Source organism: Callithrix jacchus, chromosome 13 (assembly GCF_049354715.1).
Source record: "Callithrix jacchus isolate 240 chromosome 13, calJac240_pri, whole genome shotgun sequence".
Classification (NCBI taxonomy): domain Eukaryota; kingdom Metazoa; phylum Chordata; class Mammalia; order Primates; family Cebidae; genus Callithrix; species Callithrix jacchus.
Genome location: NC_133514.1, coordinates 71,272,972 through 71,292,813, shown reverse-complemented (window position 1 = coordinate 71,292,813; position 19,842 = coordinate 71,272,972). Strand labels below are relative to the sequence as shown.

Here is a 19,842-nt window from a genome sequence, read left to right as displayed (position 1 = left end):
TCAGTCTCAAAAAACAAAGTCAAAGAGTCCGAGAAAGATCAGAGACTGAGATGAGTGGCCCAGCCTGAGGATGACCACTCATGGCTATAGCAGTCTGCTGTGATCGTTCAACATCTCTAGCTCCTTTAGATCTTTTGTCCAACTCTTGACCTTAGAAAATAATTTTCTTCTATCTTTACTTGTTAACTCAGAATGAGACTTTTCAAAGAGAAAGATAATAAGAATAGTGCTCGTGGGTATTTATTTCAAGAGCGAAAATCATAAAGTTGGGAATGAAATGAAATGTAGTGAAAGAAAACTCAGTGCCATCAGCCACCAGGGGACTAGTTTAAGTGTCCTTAAAGCTCATAAGTCTCCATCAACTACTTCAAATCAAACCTGCTTATACATTTATTTATTTATTTCAATAGTTTTTAGGGTACAGGTGGTTTCTGGTTACATGGTTAAGGTCTTTAGTTTCTGAGATTTTGGTGCACCTGTCACCCAGGCAGTGTACACTGTAACCAGTGTGTAGCCTTTTATCCCTCACCCCGCTCTCAGCCTTCCCCCTGAGTCCCCAAGGTCCGTTATATTAATATTAGTCTTACATCTTTGCATCCTCATAGATTAGCTCCCACTTATAAGTGAGAATATGATATTTGTTTTCTGTTCCTGAGTTGCCTCACTTAGAATAATGGCCTTTAGTTCCATCCAAGTTGCTGCAAAGGCCATTATTTTGTCCTCTTTTATGACAGAGTAGTATTCCATGGTGTATATGTCCCACAACCAACAACTAGTTGGTTTCTTTTTAACTATATGCTGATGATAATTCGTGTTTTAATATTGGCAACAATTGACTAGCCGTGCCAGAAACAGAAGCAAATCTCTTCTTGACTGATTGAACACAAATAGAATTTGCAAATAGTTTTTATGATGATCTGTATCTTCAGTTTTCAAATATCAACATTATTCCTCCTTTGTAGGAAGGAGCTCTGTATGAGGCCTAGTTTCATTCCTGTATGAGACTTAGTTTCCAGCTAGAAGCAGTTACTCTGATTTTTATTATTATTTTTATTTGCTGGAAAAGATGAGATCCTAAATTTATAGACTTTAAACAGAAAGAATGCTGACATTCTACTTTTAAATCCTTAATTTTGAGTAGTAACTTATGAAGGCAAATCTTGCTTTAATTTTTCACAAACATTTTGTGTGCGTATTTTTATGGTTTCTTTTTTGTTCACTGCAGTATCCCTGGGGCCCCTAACAGTGTCTGAGCCATAATAGGTACTCAATAAGTGCTTGTTGAATGAATGAAGAATTTTATAAGACATGTTAAAGTAAGACAACTTGTCTTCTTGTTTTCAACATGAAAATTAGAACAGAATATTTATCAAACTTCAAGATTTGTAAATACTTTGGGAGTATAATATCGAGACCGTCACTGTAGATATACCAACTGTAATACAATTCTGTAAAGAGTGGATTTAAACATCAGACAGATCACCTTAAATGTCATCTGAGTCAGCTTGATAGTGGAATTACCAAAAATCACTGAAATGCTCCCAAAGTACAGTAATAAAACATTATTTCTGTAATTCCAATGCTATCTTATTGGGTATGTTTTAAAGTCAAAAACTTGTCTATGAATAAACAAAATAAATGGTTCTAAGTATATAATAATACTAACAATTTTGTTTCCTATATTTATATTGTTTAAAAAAATTAAGACTAGAATGTACTAGTAAAATAGAAAAAATACATAATGAAAATTAAAAGTGCTTATTAGCAGTTTGACATTTTAGATATACCAGTTGCAGCTTTTATATTTGCTGTTTTTTGACAATGGGCATGGTAAAAATTAAGGACAGCCATTTAAGGGACTGGGCATTGATTTGTTTCTTTCATAAATAAATATTTAAATGAAATCAGGGTAAAATTCTTAGGTAATTGGAAATATTTATTGGAATGGCATACCTTTGCATATTTATGTTATTGCAAACTATAAAGTTGTTCATAAGTTACAAAAAAATATACTGTAGGAATGTTGAATAGTGGCAGCACTTAGGTAGAACGTAAGTCTTGTACCAATTCAGGAACAGGTGTAAAAACGATGTTGAGGCAGGCCCATGCTGCTTGCACTGTTTCTTAATTCCGTTAAGAATGATTCATGGGGAAGAAGGAAGGAAAGAGGTAGATTGATCACTAGGTTAATTCTATCCTAATCTCTTTGAGTCTGCTAACAGTGTTGCGTGCACTGCTGTGGCATTTTTTCCTGTTGTCATGGACACTTATCCGTTGAAAACACAGTTGCCTGCTGACTGTCCATCTTTGCACATTGCCTGGTGAGGCTTGAATGTGATTTCAAGCTTTGACTAAAGTAGAAAGTATTCAGTAGAAATCCGTTCTTTTTATTTTATATAAAATGCTGTGTGTGATTCCGATAAGAAAATAATTGAATTCTGTTTGTTTTGTGTTTGTTTTTGTCAAAATCAAAAACATTTATGTAGCCCTGGTGCCTATGTATATCTTATTTCAAAGTAAAATGTTTTTCACTTCAGAAAACTAGTTTTGTAAACATGCCAATTAAAAGTGATTGTTTCAAGAATGTGTCAAATGATAAAGATTTCATTATTTTCTAAATTTATAATCTAGTGCTGTTCCTAAGGAAAAAATATTTTTATTCATAAAGAGACAAATTCATGGTTCATGTTTTTACTCTCACTGTACTCATTGTGGACCCCTCCCCAGTAACTGAAAGGCAGTGTGACATTTTTGCAGAAGCATACCAGGATTTGGAATCACACAGTGATTAGGTTTTCAAACATTATTAGTTCCACCTTGTGATCCTGGGTCTGGTACTTTATCTCCTTCTGACTCAGGAATTTTTTAATTTTTAAAGTAACATCTACCTTTTAGAGTTGTTTTTAGGATTAAATGAGATGATCTGTGGAGTGTGTCTGACATAAACACCCAATCAGTAGATCAAAGATCTTTCCATGTGAAAATAATGAACTAGAATACCTGGTACTTGTGCTCTTGCTACACTGGGAGTCTCCAGAAAGCTGGGATGGGAGTCATGCCTTTGGTATTCTGTGTGTAATACTGTTGTTGCACTTAGTAGGCCAATATTTACTATATAAGGGTTTCTAGAATTCTACATGGAAGCTTGGCTGGACTGTGCTTTTTCAGCATCTTCTTTATATTGTTCACTCTGTTCTCTGCATCTGATATTTTTCAAGCAGTTGGCGTTTTTGCTGCCTATGGATAATTTTCCTCTGGGCATTTCTGTTAACAGGAGGTAAACCTAAAGGTTTTTGTGTTGAGTGCAGATTGTTGGAACACAGTTTTTATCAGGACGCTTACCTAAGAAAATGAACATTGTCTGTTCATGGAGTTTTAGCTACTTGGAAGTGAGTTAATTACTTTGCTGATGTAATGGAACTCGTTCCACTGGCATACAGTTTTTGGAGTACTGCCATATCAGAAATTATAATTGGCCTTCTGCTTATATGAAGGCAGTTTTGCATCGTTTAAAGTGCTTCATAGCTGTAAGTTAGGAGTACTATTACTATTTTGATCATACAAGAAATCTGGAGTGGCTCTTTTTATTAAGAGCAGTGTCTTAGCTGTAAAATGAGTGATTAGGACCCCAGCATGCCACACACTTGTTTGGATTCACTCTGAACCCCTGCACACAAATGCTTAATCAGCTTTCAGTAATCATCATTGCCTCTAACTAAACAAGTAGTTATTCATTCATCAGTAGCACCATTTTAAGATATGATCATAATATGAACTACTGGCAAATTTTATTTGTGTTCAGTTAGTCAAAATGAGATTTGCTTCTGGTTTTGGCATTGCCAGTCAGTTGTTACCAATATTAAAGCGTGCACTGTCATCAGCATGCAGCTAAAAAGAAGTCACCTGTTTGTTGCTTGTCTAATACTCTCTTTTTCTTGAGCCATAAATGTTGACTCACCTTTGCTTTCTTTGTGTTTATACTCATCACTGTAAAATATCAAGATCTGTTTCATACCCACAGAACTCCAAATTGTGTGGAATTGACTAACCCTGTAAAGTTTAAAATTGGAGGAAAATTATCCTTACAAATTAATGGTAAGAAGAACTCGACTTGACAAAAACACAATACAGACTATGAAATCCTGACTTGGTACTGGTAGAGCAGAAAATAGGTAATTATAACAACCCATAAACTAAATGTGAGCTAGAAACCTATCATTATTTATAGTTCATTTAATCCCTAATAATGGCAGTTTGTTCTGTTTGACAGTTGTGGAACCTAGGGGCAAGTTGCTTAATCTCCTTGAGCCATAAATTAATTCATTTATAAAATGGAAATGTGAGTAGCTGCCTACTCATTCTGGAGTTCTAAGGATCAGATATGATCTTGTATGTGAAATCAGTGAAATATCAATACCAGTCTCAAATCTAAGAGAAGACAAACTAGCACAGAAGGAATGCAGCCAAGCAGAGAGTACCTGTGTAGTGCCCTGCCCTAACCTCACATATTGGACGCCCTGTGAATCATGTGTCCTTGCCCTTCCCTATGCTGTGCAATCCCAAGATGTCAGAAATGTGGATTCACGCAACGGGCTAGGCAGTGTAGGTTATGGACTTGCTAGAACACAGCTTCCAGTAGCTGTGGAAAGGAGAGAAATGAAGGGACTTTGCATGACACTAGATCCAATCTGGTGGCAGGACATTAAACAAGGAACCAAGAGTCTGAAGGAAGACACATGAAGGCCACTGTCCTGTGTACAAACCCAGAGATGAAATGTGGATCCCTCAGTTATCATAAATACATTCAAAGATTTTAAACCAACAAGAAATTGTCAAGTCTTCATAGGAGTTCCAGAAGCTCTAAAGTATTTTGTATTCAGTAGGTACTCAAACGTTGTGATAACAGTAATTTGCACCAGCAGTTGCGGTCTTAAAAATTTTAGTTTTCTGAGTTTTACATTTGAACAAGGTAGTAGCAAATTAGGATGTGGTGCAGAGGAAACACACAAATTATCAAAGGTCCATGAGTAAAGTTCGGTAAGGAGAAAGCACAAAATAAGGCTGACATCAGTATACTTTTTAAAATACCTCTTTGAAGAGATGTCTGTGTACAAGATGGCTATCAGATGTTTTCTGTCAATAAGACAACTAAACAAGATAATCTAAGTAGGAAAATGTTAGATTAGACATAACTTTCTCCCTGAGAGATTTCACTTGATTCCTGGGACTTCAACTACACAAAAAATGAAATCATCAATTTCTATAATTGGACTGGGGAAGCTCCTGCAGAGTAAGGCCTGTGGAGTAGTTTGAGTCTTTAATACCTAGCACTCAGAACAGGCACATTTCTCTCTCTCTCTCTCTCTCTCTCTCTCTCTCTCTCTCTCTCTCGTCTCTCTCTCTCACATACACACACACACACACATACTTTTTTTTTGAGACAGTGTCTCACTCTGTCACCTAGGCTAGAATGCAGTGGCGTAATCATAGCTCACTGTGGCCTCCACCTCCCGGGCTAAAGCAGTTCTACCACTTCGGCCTCTTGAGTAGCTGGGACTACAGGCACGTGTCACCACACCTGTCTAATTTTTGTATTTTTTTTGTAGATAGGGAGTTTTGCCCTGTTGCCCAAGCTGGTCTCAAACTCCTGGGCTCAAATAGTTTGCCTGCTTTGGCTTCCCAAATTGCTAGGACTATAGCCACTGAGCCCAGCCCTCATATATATTTTTAATGCTAAATTAAATCAGGAGTTCTGAAAAACAGTCTTTCATAAAACTGTTTCCTCCTTGAAATTTAACCTGTTTCTATTCATCTTTTTCCAAGTCAACAAGATTCAAAACGTAGAAACATGGGCATCTTTTTTGACTCCTTACTTCCCTTTAATAGCTATTTTCTGTACCCACATCATATTAGCTATCAATTCCTATGGATTCTTTCTTCACCAACTTTTTTTATGTTTCTTCTTTTGAGATTCCCATTCCCATTACTCTGGCTAGATCTCTAGTTCATGTTCAAACAGTAACCCCTTGAGAGCTTCGCTAGCCTTTAGGTTTTCATTTATTATTTCAGCTTGCATATTTAAGTTGAGTCACTTGTCCCAAAGCATTGCTTCCACCTCTCAAAAATGTTTGACACTTGTCTCCCAAGTTTTTGTAAGTTTGTCCATACCCTATTCATAGATTTTTTTTTCTTGTATGAATTCATATTTTAAGCAGTGATTAGCTTTGCTTCTCCTTGGGGGTGTCATTGCCTCCTTTCTTCTGCTCCGGGTTATTTCTGCTGCTTACTGAAACTCGCTTCTTTCCAGTCCCACCTCTCAAAATCTTAAGGTTCAGCATTGTCTCAAAGTATTTCTGTAAGTTTTCTCACTGCTTCCCACAGTATTCTTACACTGTACCAAACACCTTAGCATATGGTGTGAACTAGAAAGTTGATTTTTCAAGGGGGGATGTTTGAAAACAAGACATCTGACAATCCATTGTTAAAAGTAGCTCTACCTTCATGCTGGCAGCCTATCTGAATCCTCAGAAAGTTTATGGTGTGTAAAAATCTGGGAGAAGAATCACTCTTTGAGAATCTTGTATCTACCCCTTAGCAAAATTATTTATAGGCACGGTTTGTACTTAGAGCATCTTTCATTTTACATAAAATGCATTTCTTTATTTATGAGATTTTATATTTTAACAAGTACTCCCAGATACATTCTTTTTGACATTTAATCTTGGATTCATACCCAATTTAGGATATGAAACCTACTCCTTACAAATCTTAATTATCTTATAAGCACTTTGAGTGCTACTGGGTATGCAAAGTATATATATTATTGACTTTTCACCGAAGTTCCTTCTTTAGAGAAAGCTGGGACAGCTATAGATGTTTTTACTTAGCAGATTGTTAAATGACAAGTGATAGATTGTTACTAGCTGAAAAAAACTAGATAGTACATGCATCTAAGACAACCAAAAGGGAGAGATTTTTCTAAACAGAAGTGCTGTTTTACCCCCTTAAAGTTTATTCTTATGTTGTGTTTTGTTTTGCAAACAGACAAAAGGACCAGCAGAGCTCAGGAAGGTTTTGTGTTGTGCCCAAGGTTGGGGGCAAGAATTTGAAAGGGATCAGTGAATCAGATGTAATGCGGGCTCTGTTTGAGCCACCCAATCTCTGTTTTGCTGACGGTCAGTATTTCAGTTATAAAAAGCTGCATTGGCATTTCCGTCAGCTCAAAAGAACTTTATCCCTGCTTTCATTCTGACATACCTATTATGACTTTGTTCACTAAGCAGAAGGAATTATGGGAAATGGAGACTCGACGGCATGTTTTTATTAAGGCATTATGTGTATATCTTCACTGAGAAATTAAAGAACCAAGCAGAATTGTATGTTTTCCTTTCAGGTAACAAAAATTGCCTTATTCATTCCATCTCATGATGATTTAGTTAACTTGGAAAACAAAGTAGCATAAAATGAGAAGACTTATGTACAAAGTACATTTTATATTTTCAACAGGAATTTATTGCTTATGTGAATTTCTGTTATTCTAAAATCAAACTAAAACATAATCACAGAAAACTCTGCAAATGTATTTTATGAGGGTGGGATGGTGATGATTTAAAAAAAGAATGTTACAAAAGCTGCATTTCACTCTTGTCTTCTCTAGAATTGTAGGCTTAGAGAGTTGTACATTTGTATTTCAAAACAAGGGATACATTTTCAGATCTAGCCGATAATACATAACCACAAACTGTATTTATACCTTTTATTAGAGCAGACATTCTTCTGCAAACTGCAGGAAGGTTAACATTTTACAAGCCAAATATTTTTTGTGGTAAAGTTTATGCTTTCTGTGATACTCTATTTAATTATGTTATTAAATGTCAACTTCAGCTTCTAAATTTCTTAACCTAATTTTCCTAATCTGTACTAAGTAGATCTTCATCTTAATCACATATTTGCTAGAGAAATTCTCAGATACTACTGTGTCTTCCTTGGTGAAATACTTGCTCCCTTCACTTTTATATTTTCAGCTCGCTCATTATGCCCACCTTGTAATGAGATGTACACATTCAGGCATGGAATGTACAAAGAAAAGAGACTCTCATGCAGATATGATAAGGAACTTTATGCAATGAAAAACATTATTAATATCTCTTTTAAAATGTTAGTGTGGAGGTTTTTATTTTCATAAGTCTCTCATTTATTAAACATGGAATTAACCCATATTTAGTTGTCTAAAAAATATTATTTGTGTTACATATGTCTCCTTTTTTGTATCTACTTTGAGCTTAGTAAATTTTCCTAAAAATAAAGTTAAACAAGATTAATATGAGTCATCCTTAAATGAGAGGTCTGTGTTAACATAGAGTAACTTTGAAAGTCTGAAAAATGAAGTTAACCTCATTAATTTTGTAAAAAATTGCCAAACATCAAGGGGTTTGAAAACATCTAGAAAAACAAGATATTCAGCAAAGTTGCTTGTTTTAAATTCTAAACTGTAGTCCATGAAAAGAATTAGGCTATTAAAGCAAATAACTTTGAACCTGAGAGAAAGAATGTTACTTATTAGAAACCAAAACTTGAAGTGGAATGTCTGTGTATGACCATTATGGTAAGAAAACTGAATAGAGAGTGAGTTTATTTTATTAGAAACTTTCAAAAAGAAAGTATGCCATGTAAAGCTAAAGAAGAACCTTTTCTGGTTTTCTTGCCAAGTATGTCCTAAGGAACTTTGTAGGTCTTCAGTGAATCTTTGCTGAGAAGCATTTATCCTACAAAAATGATAAACTCAAGAGAAGTCATTGATTGTATCCTTAGTTGTCTTGAAAGCTTACTTTTATTTTCCAGAGTTATACCTGTTTTGCATTTCTTACCTGATCGTTCCAAAAATCTCTTTAATTTTGTTCTAAAGAATGTTACCTTTACCACTTGACATCTATTACTTTTAGAGGGGATAAGAAATAACATTTGGAACTTGAAGTATGGGTAGTATTGTTTGATCTTCAAGGATTTATACTCATTGTGACCCCTTAGTGTTGAAATGACTGAAATCTGTTTCGTGCAAAAAAAGGTGACTGGTCTGTTTCTAGGGAGTTGTGTTTCAAAAGCTTGAGATTTGTTTTTGTTTTGTTTTGATTTTGCTCTTTGTGATGGCATACAAACTTAAACAAAAGAAAAGCACCTAGAGTAGAAATTAAAATTCATTAAGGCCTATGTAATTTTTTGATGTATTAGAAGGAAAAATGACAACTGAATAATTACTATGATTTTTATCTGCAGCAATTTCTGCTCTTTTATTTATAGTTACCTGGAACATTGTATTTGAATTTTAACTTTGCTTTGGGATATATAGCTTTTTAAAAACCAGAAAAATATTTAAAAAAATTTTATCTCTATAGGTTTTCTCCTTTGCTTTTTGTCCTAGAAAAACTGCTTTGTTTTCATAACGATTGCTCAGTGTGAACAAAAACAAACAGAACTTGAGCACAACTTTCACTGGTGATATTCACTAGGGGACTTGTTAAGATATCAAATTTTAGACTATAGTGTATGCGTGTTTTTAGTGCTGTACAATATATTAGCAGAGTAGTCATCTAGTGAGAGGCCCTCATATTACTGAAGAAATGAAGATCCAAAGCTGTTGAGAGATTATTCAGTGTCAGCACAACCACGACCAGAACTGGATTTACTTGCTTTTAGTTCATTACTCTTTTTACTTTTTGCATTAAACCAGAAAGAAGTGATAAAAAATCATTATCAATGTCATTTCTTCCAATTTACAGAAAAGTATACTATATCAGACTAGTGGAGGATATGGTATAAAATGATAGTGGCTTATTGAAGATTACTTGTAAAATACATAAGATTACAGTTGGCCTTTTTAATACAAGGAAGTTTTTTTTAGTGTCTTTTAGCATTTATTAATAATTCATCTCATTAGATAGTGAGGTTACTTCTATACTGTACTCCAAATTAAACTGAATATTTAGTGCCCCTGTTGACTGGACTATAATTTATATAAGGCATGACTTTTATATAATGAATCTGATTTTTCTGTGTGACTTGTGGAATCAATCCCATCTGTTTATAATCACATCATGTATATTATATTGTGTATTTTTGAATGACGCCTGTGTTTCAAACGTGCCACTACTGGTCTTCCTCATATTAATATTTCAAACTCATGGCATCAGAAAGTGGGGAAATTCTAAGCCTTTGTACAAAAGCTATAATGGAATTTAAATTTTAACACTTCATCTTGCTGTCAGATATATCTGTTACACACACACACACACACACACACACACACAGCCCCTAAATTCAATGAACCAATTCATATGATGCATTAGTAATTAGATCTTTAGTTTGTAACTCTGTGGACATTTCTCCTTTCAGACTAGTGGGTTTCAGTCTGCCTAGAGTCTTTTTTTGAAAAAATATTTCCCAAATACTCATCATTAACAAAGGCATTAAGGGAGGAACTGCTGTGCTGATCCAGACACCACGCCTTCTCTACCAATTGATACCTCTGTGAATGTGCCATGACTGCCTGGCTTCCATGCCCATTTACGCGGAAGCTGCCATCTTTTAACTATACCCTACTTGGATTATGCTTATTCTTTGGTGCTCAGATCAGAAGCCACTTGCCATTTCCATTGCTTCTTCAGTGATTTCCCTTTCTCCCTTGAAATGTAATTATTAAGCATTTTAATTTTGCCCATTTTGTTATTTATTGGTAAGCCTTTTCCCCCTAAATTTAAACTCTTAGAGATCAGGGACCTTGTTATGTCCATCTCTATATTCACCTTAAATGGTAGATTAAGAATCATATAGTTCATTTTCATTGAGTGTGGGGCAGTTCAACAAGAAATGGGAATTTCCCTTGGTGCTGAAATGGAATGGGTGCTTCCCAGGATGGCCCAAAGAGCTTCGGTCTTCTGTGCCATCCACCCCTTGCAATGTGACCAGGAAACGTACACTCTGTGACCTTGTGTTTTGCTACTTGTAAAGGTGGGAAACCACTATCTGAACAGCAAATAATTTTTTTAAAATACATAAAAGTATTTGAATCATTGCAGATGATATCCAAATGAGATATTTTATCACCAAGCATTCTTAACTCATGTCTTAGAAACAGTACTAATAGGGGTAATATTTGATTACTTATCCAGTTCAGAGTATAGGACTGTATGCTACACTTTTATACTTAGATGGATGAATTCACACATATGTACAAAACAGATAAATTGATGTAATATTGTTCCGAGTGCTGTTGGGTATGAGGAAGTGGGTGCAATCTTTACCTTTGTCTTTGTTTCCTTATGGTATGAGTCATTCTACAAACATTCTCGTTGAAGCAGAGTTATAATCAGTGGCTGAGATGCTGAGCCCACAAATTTCTTTGTGCCTAGTTCCCAGTTTTGAGAAGACGTAGTGCGTATATGAATGAACACTGACTCAACACCAGACTATTGCTGTTGGCCTTGTATATTATTACTGAGAAGCTAGTTGGAATTTGTTCATTCTTTGTGCAAGTTTTCAAATTCCAGTGCTATTTGAGAGGGAATGTGGTACACAGTCAGAGCTCAGACTCAGGGTGATCTGGGGCATCTCGGCCATAGATACATGTTATGGTGAGTAGACCAGTAACTACACTGCAACATCAAAACACTTTTATCTGTATTTGATTAGGTCTTATTCAAGAGCGTGCTATATTATACCCCTCCTCTGTGAAGTTTTTGACATATCATTCATGTCTAGCAAAACCAGCTAAAAAATAAAAACAAGGTTTTATGTTCCTTTTATTCATTATCTGATTTGACTGTACAAGTCTGCTCTGATCGCCCATTGAATACCAGTGTCACTTAAAGGAAAAGGAAGAAAGTTGGAAAAACTTAAGGAAAAGTAGCTTTAGCCATAAAATCAATGAAAGACCAAAATGAGCCTAATGTCTTCTTTTTTTAACTTGGATTTTATCTCCTGCCTCGTTTTCCAAGTTCTCTTGATTCCCCTCTTCTTCTACTCTTTCCTCTCCCTTCTCATCCATTGTGCAATATGTCAAATATACAAACAAGGACCTGAAGCAGGACCCGGTTTGGCTTGTTGGAAGAATCATGAGAAAATGTATGTAACCATAGAGACCCAGTGAGCTAGGAGAAGAGGAAGGAGGATGAGGTTACAGGGCCAGGAGCTTTGTTAAGGATTTTTGTTCTGTGTGAATAGGAACCTTTTGAGCATGATCCAGTTTTTTGTTTTTCTTTTCTTTTTTTTCTTTTTTTTTTTTTTGAGACAGAGTTTCACTCTTGTTACCCAGGCTGGAGTGCAATGGCGCGATCTCGGCTCACTGCAACCTCCGCCTCCTTGGTTCAGACAATTCTCCTGCCTCAGCCTCCTGAGTAGCTGGGATTACAGGCACGCGCCACCATGCCCAGCTAATTTTTTGTATTTTTAGTAGAGACGGGGTTTCAACATGTTGACCAGGATGGTCTCGATCTCTTGACCTCGTGATCCACCCGCCTCAGCCTCCCAAAGTGCTGTGATTACAGGCTTGAGCCACTGCGCCCGGCCCATTTTTTGTTTTTCTAAGGTCGCCATAGTTGTTGTCAAGAGTGGAAGTAGGAGATCAGTTAGACCCTTCTATCTATGACTTATGCTGGATAATGACTGACAATAAGATGTTAGCTGTGGAGGTGATGAGAATCGGTCCCGTTGATAATATATTTTGGAAATGGAGCTGTTAGAACTTGCAAATAGGTTACACTTAGGATAAGATAAGAATTGAGCCCAAATTCTAGACTTGTAGTCTGAGCATTTGGGTGGAGGGTAGAAACTAAATGGAGTTGGTTGTACAGAAGGAGGGTGAACCCAGAGTTGGCTTTCACATCTGTGTAGTTGAGTTGCTTGTTAGATTTCCAAGTGGCGATGTCAAGCAGGCAGTTAGAGGTAGGAGTCTAGATCTCAGTGGAATGGTCAAAGTTTAGACCTAAATATTCAAGATTCACCTTGGTACAGGTGGTTTTTAAAACCTTAAGATTGGTTGAAGTTACGTAGGATGACAATGTGGATCAGAGAAGGTCCTGAGCTAAGCCCTAAGGCACTGAAGGAGATGGAGAGGGAGTGGTCAGTAGGATGGGGGAAACCACAAGAGTGCCCATGGAATTAATTTCCTTTGCAGTGTGTTAGGTTCTGATTGTTGATTTTTGTTGTCTTTCCTAATCACTAGATTTTTTTTTTAATGTATGATGATTTGGGAATTTCAGGCCCACTGTGCGTGAGATTATTGTTTTCATCTCTCTTTCATTCTCCCCTGGCACAAGCCCAGCCTCAGCCCCATTCCTTGGAGTCAAGTGGCATCCTAGCTGCTGTACCAGCTTCCTGTTACCTTCATGTTCCTTTGCCCTGCAAAGGCTGGACTTCCACTTGTCCTCCACTTGTTTCCTATACAGACAGCAATTTATACTGGTTCATTTATAGTCCACTGTCTTGTTTTTGATCCTGGCCAGTTTTTGTTGTTGTTATTGTTTATTTTTCCTTTTATGTCTGATTATCATTGCGGTGTATTTGAACAGGTGGTACTTCCGAAATGTGGATCTGTTGTGCCATGCCATGCTCTCCAGAAGTCTTCATACCTCAATTCTATATGTCCTTGGTTTTATATCCCTACATTTAAAAAAAAAAAGTCAAGTTTTAGACAAATTTACACATTAGATTTTTCATCATTTCTGTTTAAGTGTGTTTTTTTCTCACTGTCCCAATTATTCACATCTTTAGTTTTTCTTCACTTTTATGCTTATGGAAGCCAAATGTCTACTGTAAGTTAGTTTTCAAAAAAAATTGGATTTTTAATATATTCTGAAACATTAATGTTGCCAGGGCTTTTAGGCAAAAGGATGTAATTCAGACTAGTCTGCTTGCATCTATTCATCAGGACAGGATAAGGATATTATTTTGGCCTAACTCAATTTGTTGTAGCTAATACATACAAATTGAGAAATGTAAATGGGGAGCAAATAATACGTGCACAGGATACTTGCCTGGACATCATCTTAGTTAATGTAATGGAAATCCTTTAATACATGTTTATATATTTACACAGGGAGAATTAAATGTGGAAACTCTTTACCTCTGAAAAATTTAAAAATACCTTGACCCTTTACAAGTACATCTGACAGCTGTACTCAAAGTGCTTAGTGGCATTTGGGAGGGGTGTGCCTGGGATTAATTCTCCTAGGCAGAATCCTAGAGCAGTTGTGCACCTAAGATGTTTTCCAGATAAAACACGTGATGTGGAGCTGGAGCATGCCTGAGTTGGCCATCCTTTTACAGTGTATGGCAATTAATCCTATTCACTTTGGTATAATTAATGAGAATGGTGAAATAGAAGTGTAATCATTTCTCCAAGAGGAAATGTCAGCCCATTAATGAGAATAGGGGTTATTGTCCGTTGAAGCAGCAACTATTCAGATTGCTGAGTTGGTGTTTTCACAGAGGTAGATGTTCATTTCAGGCTATAACAAAGAGAGGGAACATTTTCCAAGAGGATTAAAAAAGTGATGGCATTTTGACATGACTGCAGTTGTGGACACTTGATAAAAATTCAGTATGCCTAAAATGTAATTTCTAAATATATAACTGGCATTTTAAGAGTCTTACCCAAACTCAAGCATTTATACATGTATATAAAATTAAGTAACCTTTAAATTGCCTTGAATTATTGTTATGTTAATACATTCAAAAAGGAATCCACTTTTTATTATGTGCCATAGACTACTTGCACTTGTTTTCTTTGTGGCTCTGTGTGTTAGACCATAGTGAGTTGAACTGGGTCTGAGAATTACTGTCCCTTTAGATTGTCAGAAGAATACCTTCCCTACTAGAGCAGCTTCTAGGGTTTATGCAATAATTCTTTGAAAAGTTAGAAAGTAGTGAACTGAGATAATCATAAAAAGACACATTGGGAAGTCATGATTTTTTTTCCTGGTTACAAGATAATATTTTATAAAGAGTAAGGCATCAGTGAATGTATATTAGAATTTATTGATGGCTTTAGTACTTAAATTCTGTTGGCAGCTTAAAGATTTCATGTCATTACTTTGAATATCTTCATTGCCTTTCTGAAGAATAGTAATATTGCTGAAATTTTCATGGAATTCTGTATATATTAATACTTAATACATATCAGGTTGCTAATGTTCAGAAAATGTAGGTAACTTTTAGAAATAATGGGGTTTGGGTATTGCTTTCATTAAATTTCTATAATTTACTTTCTGTGAATAGTCCAGCGTTTCAACTTACAGAGTTCTGTCCAGCAGCTAGTGATCTGATGTATCTTTTTGGTGGATTTGCAGTAAATATTGGGAATTCATCTTTTAAACTATCAGTTATATACTGTTATGGTAAATTTTCAAGAACGGTGTTATATATACATATATTTAATTTCTCCATGTATGATCATGACCTTTTTCTCCTAAAGAATAAGCACTTCTTATATTGTGTTAAATGTTTAGGTAACTTTACTGTCACCAAATGATTTGGGGTTTCGTAGTTTGATAGCCCAGTGGACTTTAATTTTAGTTGGTGTGATACCACATCACACCAGTGATGCTAGTTGCTGAATGCACCTCATGTTCTCTGAACCTCTTTTTTTTCAATTCAAGTTTCACAAAATAGTAACGTCCTTTTATTCTTTGGTCTACCTGTGTCTTAGTAAGTTGGTTTCTCAGGGAACACATTAGTTCTTAATGGTGTCTGCAGCACATTTTGAGGCCACATTGTGGAAATTCATTGAGAAATAGGATTAATATAGTTTAGCTTTTTTTTTTTTTTTTTTTTTTGCTTTTAGGGTGGTATCTTTGAAAATGCCAATTAGCAAACTTTGTGTTTTCAGTAAAATTTATGTTGAAACTCTTCTTTTTCTTTCAAAGTTAACAAAAACCTGTTACAAAAATTAGGAATTAGATTTCTTTCTTTGTTGACATCAGTAGCCAGAAATGTGGAGCTAACTAAATTACATCAAATTTCCGAGACTATTAATGATACAGTTGGGAAAAGGGAGCTTCTATGCCACCTGTACTCTGAAAGACAAATTTAATTAGAGGTAGTGGTATTTCAATGTAATTTGTTAATGGGTACAATATGCAAAAGAAACAAAAAAAAAAGAATAATTCTGCCTAAGCACTGATGATTTTATATATTTTTAGCTGGTTTCTGTCTAAAGAAAGTGTTTTCATTGAATTTCATGGCATAGAGATGCCCAGAGGAAGAATATCAATGAAATGAAGAACAGCTTAAAAACTTTTGAGTTATTAGAATGTATACAAGGGTGAATGCAATAATCTTGCTGCTTTCCCTGTAGTTTAATAAATAAAATTGTATGCATAGCATTACAAGACTTCTCAAAAGCGAAATTATGTATTTTTGAGGTCATAATCATTTTTCTATATCATCCCTACTGCTGTTTTGATTTTTTTTTCAGTTTTGTATTAAAGAAGAATATCATAGCACATTATTTCTTTCTTTATTTGTGGAAACTTATATATGTTAGTTAAATATGACATGACTTTTTTTTTTTTTTTTTTTTAAAGATGGGGTTTCACCATGTTGGTCAGGCTGGTCTTGAACTCCTGACCTCAGGTGATCCACGCGCTTGGATCCAAGCTTGGATTACAGGCGTGAGCCGCCACGCCTGGCCGACGTGACTTTTCCTGGAAAGGAAATGAAATAGCAGCTTCCAAAATACTTCATATTTGGGGGAACATTATAATAAAAACTTTTTTGGTAGGGAAATAGCAATACTTTTAGGAACAGAAAGTTTTATGAACTTAACCTGCAATAAGTTTCATTCTGATTTATTTTTATAGACTTTTTGTCCTGATTTTACTGTCTTGTAGGTCACTCAAGTTGAGGTCTTGTTAGACATGGGCTAGGATGTGCTACACTAACAGTTACCACCAGTTTTCTGTGTTTGACACAAAAAACTGATTTCCCATTCATTAAGTCCATTGAAGGTCTGAATGACTCTCGGGGCAACTCTCCATGGGGGTTGGTCACTCATCCTGTGGGCTTGATCTTATATTACCTCCAGCTGGCCCGTTCTTTCATAATTACCACTGCAGGGGAAGAGGGCATCACCTTTTAAATGCTTCTGCTGTAAAATGGAATGTATCCCTTCACCTGCTGATTCTGTTGACCATGTGGTCATGCTTAATGTCAAGGGAGATGAGAAGTGTCATCTTTCTGTATCTAGGAGGGGGAGAAAAACTGAAGATCTGAGCATCACTAGTACTTACATTAGGCTTAATATTTCAGCAGCATGGCAAGTAGATCCATGTTTCTCAGCTAGAATGCCATGAATGGGATACAGGTATGCTACACATACTCACTGTAACTGTTTTTTAGTTTTACAGTGGCTGCTAGAATTGGTAAAATAACGTACATGTCTCACATTGTATTTCTGTTGGGCGGCGTTTGCCCTCCAGGCTATCAGCAGGTAGCTCCTTCTGCTGAGAGAGAATAATTCCCAGGTATCGAGAGGATCATCTCTAGGACAGAATGCTGATGTCAGGTTATGGATGTTCTAACAAGGACTTGGCCTGCCTACCTTGCTACCTCTGTCATTCTGATATGATCCCTGGAAGGCTGACTATAATTATACATACTCCTCACCTCTACTATCATGTTCAAAAGACATGGACCAAGATTTCTCAGCCTATTCAAGCCACCATTATGTTTTGGTCCAAATAGCCTCTATACTTTTGCTAGACTAGAAGGAGAGTTTGGTAATGGAAAGTAAAAGGACAATAGTGGGAAAATGTTTTGGCTAGAACTTCAGTGGTCTCATTTTAGGAGCAAATCAGAGCCTTAGTTTTATCACCTGACTTCCCAGGGAGAAGTAGAAGAATTAAAAGAAAATGAAATTATTTTATTGAAATGCTACATGGCTCAAACAAAGCATGGCTGAATACTAGACCAGGACAACCAGAATTTGGCCTCTTCTCTATGATTTAAAGTTTCACAGATAAATTCTGGTTTCTAGCTTTTGATAAAGCTGTTGATTAGCCCACAGCACTTACTGGTCAGTGATGTCTAGTGACTTCATAGCTACTAGAATCCATGCCCCCATGAATGATTAAGATACTAATTAGGCAACATAGAAATAATCCCATCAAATTAGAATTCAAGTGCCCTTGGGCTTTTTATAATGTTAAAAATATGAAGACTTTTTACAATAAAACATAAAAATTAATTCACAGCAGTTAAAATAATATCTGAAGGGATAATAGTCAAAATCTCATATGCATTGCTGAATATATACTACATTGTTATTTGCTGTAGTTACCCTATGCTGTAATAGAACCACAAAACTTACTCTTCCTGTATAACTGATATTTAAAGTGATGGCTGTGGTAATTATGCTGATTTGATCACTGTAGTACACTTACATGCATCAGAACATCACGCCATACCCTGTAAGTGTGTATAATTATTATTTGTCAATTAAAAATTAGTAAAAATAAAAATAAAATTTGAATAACCTTATGGCTTGCTCTGCAAACTTCCTGCAATTGCAAACACTTTTTTTTTTCTTTTTTTTGAGACAGAGTCTCGCTCTGTTGCCCAGAATGGAGCAATCTCGGCTCACTGCAACCTCTGCCTCCCAGATTCAAGCAATTCCCCTGCCTCAGCCTCCCAAGTAGCTCACACTGCCACTTTTGTATTTTAGTAGAGATGGGATTTCACTCTGTTGCCCAGGCTTGTCTTGAACTCCTGAGTTGTGGCAGTCTGCCTGCCTCCACCTCTCAGAGTGCTAGGATTACAAGCATGAGCCACCGTGCCCGGCCTATTATTTTCTATTATTTTTCTGAATAAGACTTACGTAGACCCATTGCAAGAGAGGTTTCTCACATAACACTTTCCCAGATCATCTCCCTGACCAAGAACTTACTCATGGAGCAACCACCACAAAATTTCCGAAATTTCCCACCAAAATTCTTTAGTCAATCTCATCACAATTTTAATTCCAATGTGTTTATCCTCAGTGAAGATTTTATGCAAGTATTGATTTTATCGTTCATTTTAATTTGCATATGTTTTGCTGATATTTTTCACTATTTAATTGTAAAATAGTATATAAATTTCATCTTGTATTGTTTTTGTGTGGTATCAGAAAATTATTAATTTTCTTAATTGCTTATTCTGTCTTCCCTCTTTCTTTTTACTTTCTTTGCTTTCTTTTCTTTTTTCCTACTGATTGGATTTCAAGGTTAACAACTAGTCAAGTCTTATTATTGATGGAAATCAATAATTAACTTTGTGTGTTTTAGAATTAAACTGTTTATATTTAGCATATGCATTTTTAGAAAGAAACTCCTTTCAGTTAAATTAGTTGATTTCTCTTGATACTAAATTACTAAAGAGGACAGTAAGTTCCAGAAACTGATTGTTTTCAAAATATATTTTGGTTATCTAGGAATGCAGAAAGTGATTATATTGTGTATATTTTTAACTTTTAATTATTACATTAAATTCTAATTTAGATCATTGTATGTTTAATTTTGAAGTTTTTTATATGCTTTGGTTTAAAGCATTTAAAAAGCAGATAGTCTTAACTATATATTTTAAATATATATTATACTATATATTATTTATATATATACTTTATATTATTAACAAATAGATTTTCTAGATTTATACATGCCCACAATCTGTTTTATCTTTAGATTTCATTTCTACATATGTTTATTTTTCTCAACACAAAGGATAATTTGAGAATAAATGCTGAAAACCTCTCAGCATCACTAGAATCCACCTCCCAAATTATTGGGCTAATTGGGCAATATAATGATGATT

At 35.5% G+C, this 19,842-nt stretch overlaps 1 protein-coding gene across 3 annotated transcripts in view; it reads left to right on the top strand.

Annotated features, from left to right (window-relative positions):
- CDH2 (cadherin 2) overlaps positions 1-19,842 on the top strand; it is a 236,558-nt gene that overhangs the window by 147,504 nt on the left and 69,212 nt on the right. The window contains exon 1 of one of the 3 annotated variants that reach the window (XM_002757142.6): positions 7,251-7,393. The exons of the other annotated variants lie outside the window; for them this stretch is intronic. Coding sequence (XP_002757188.3) covers positions 7,315-7,393 — 79 coding nt within the window. The 5' untranslated portion in view covers positions 7,251-7,314. Of the gene's footprint in view, positions 1-7,250; positions 7,394-19,842 lie in introns of those variants that run through there. 3 annotated transcript variants of the gene reach the window in all.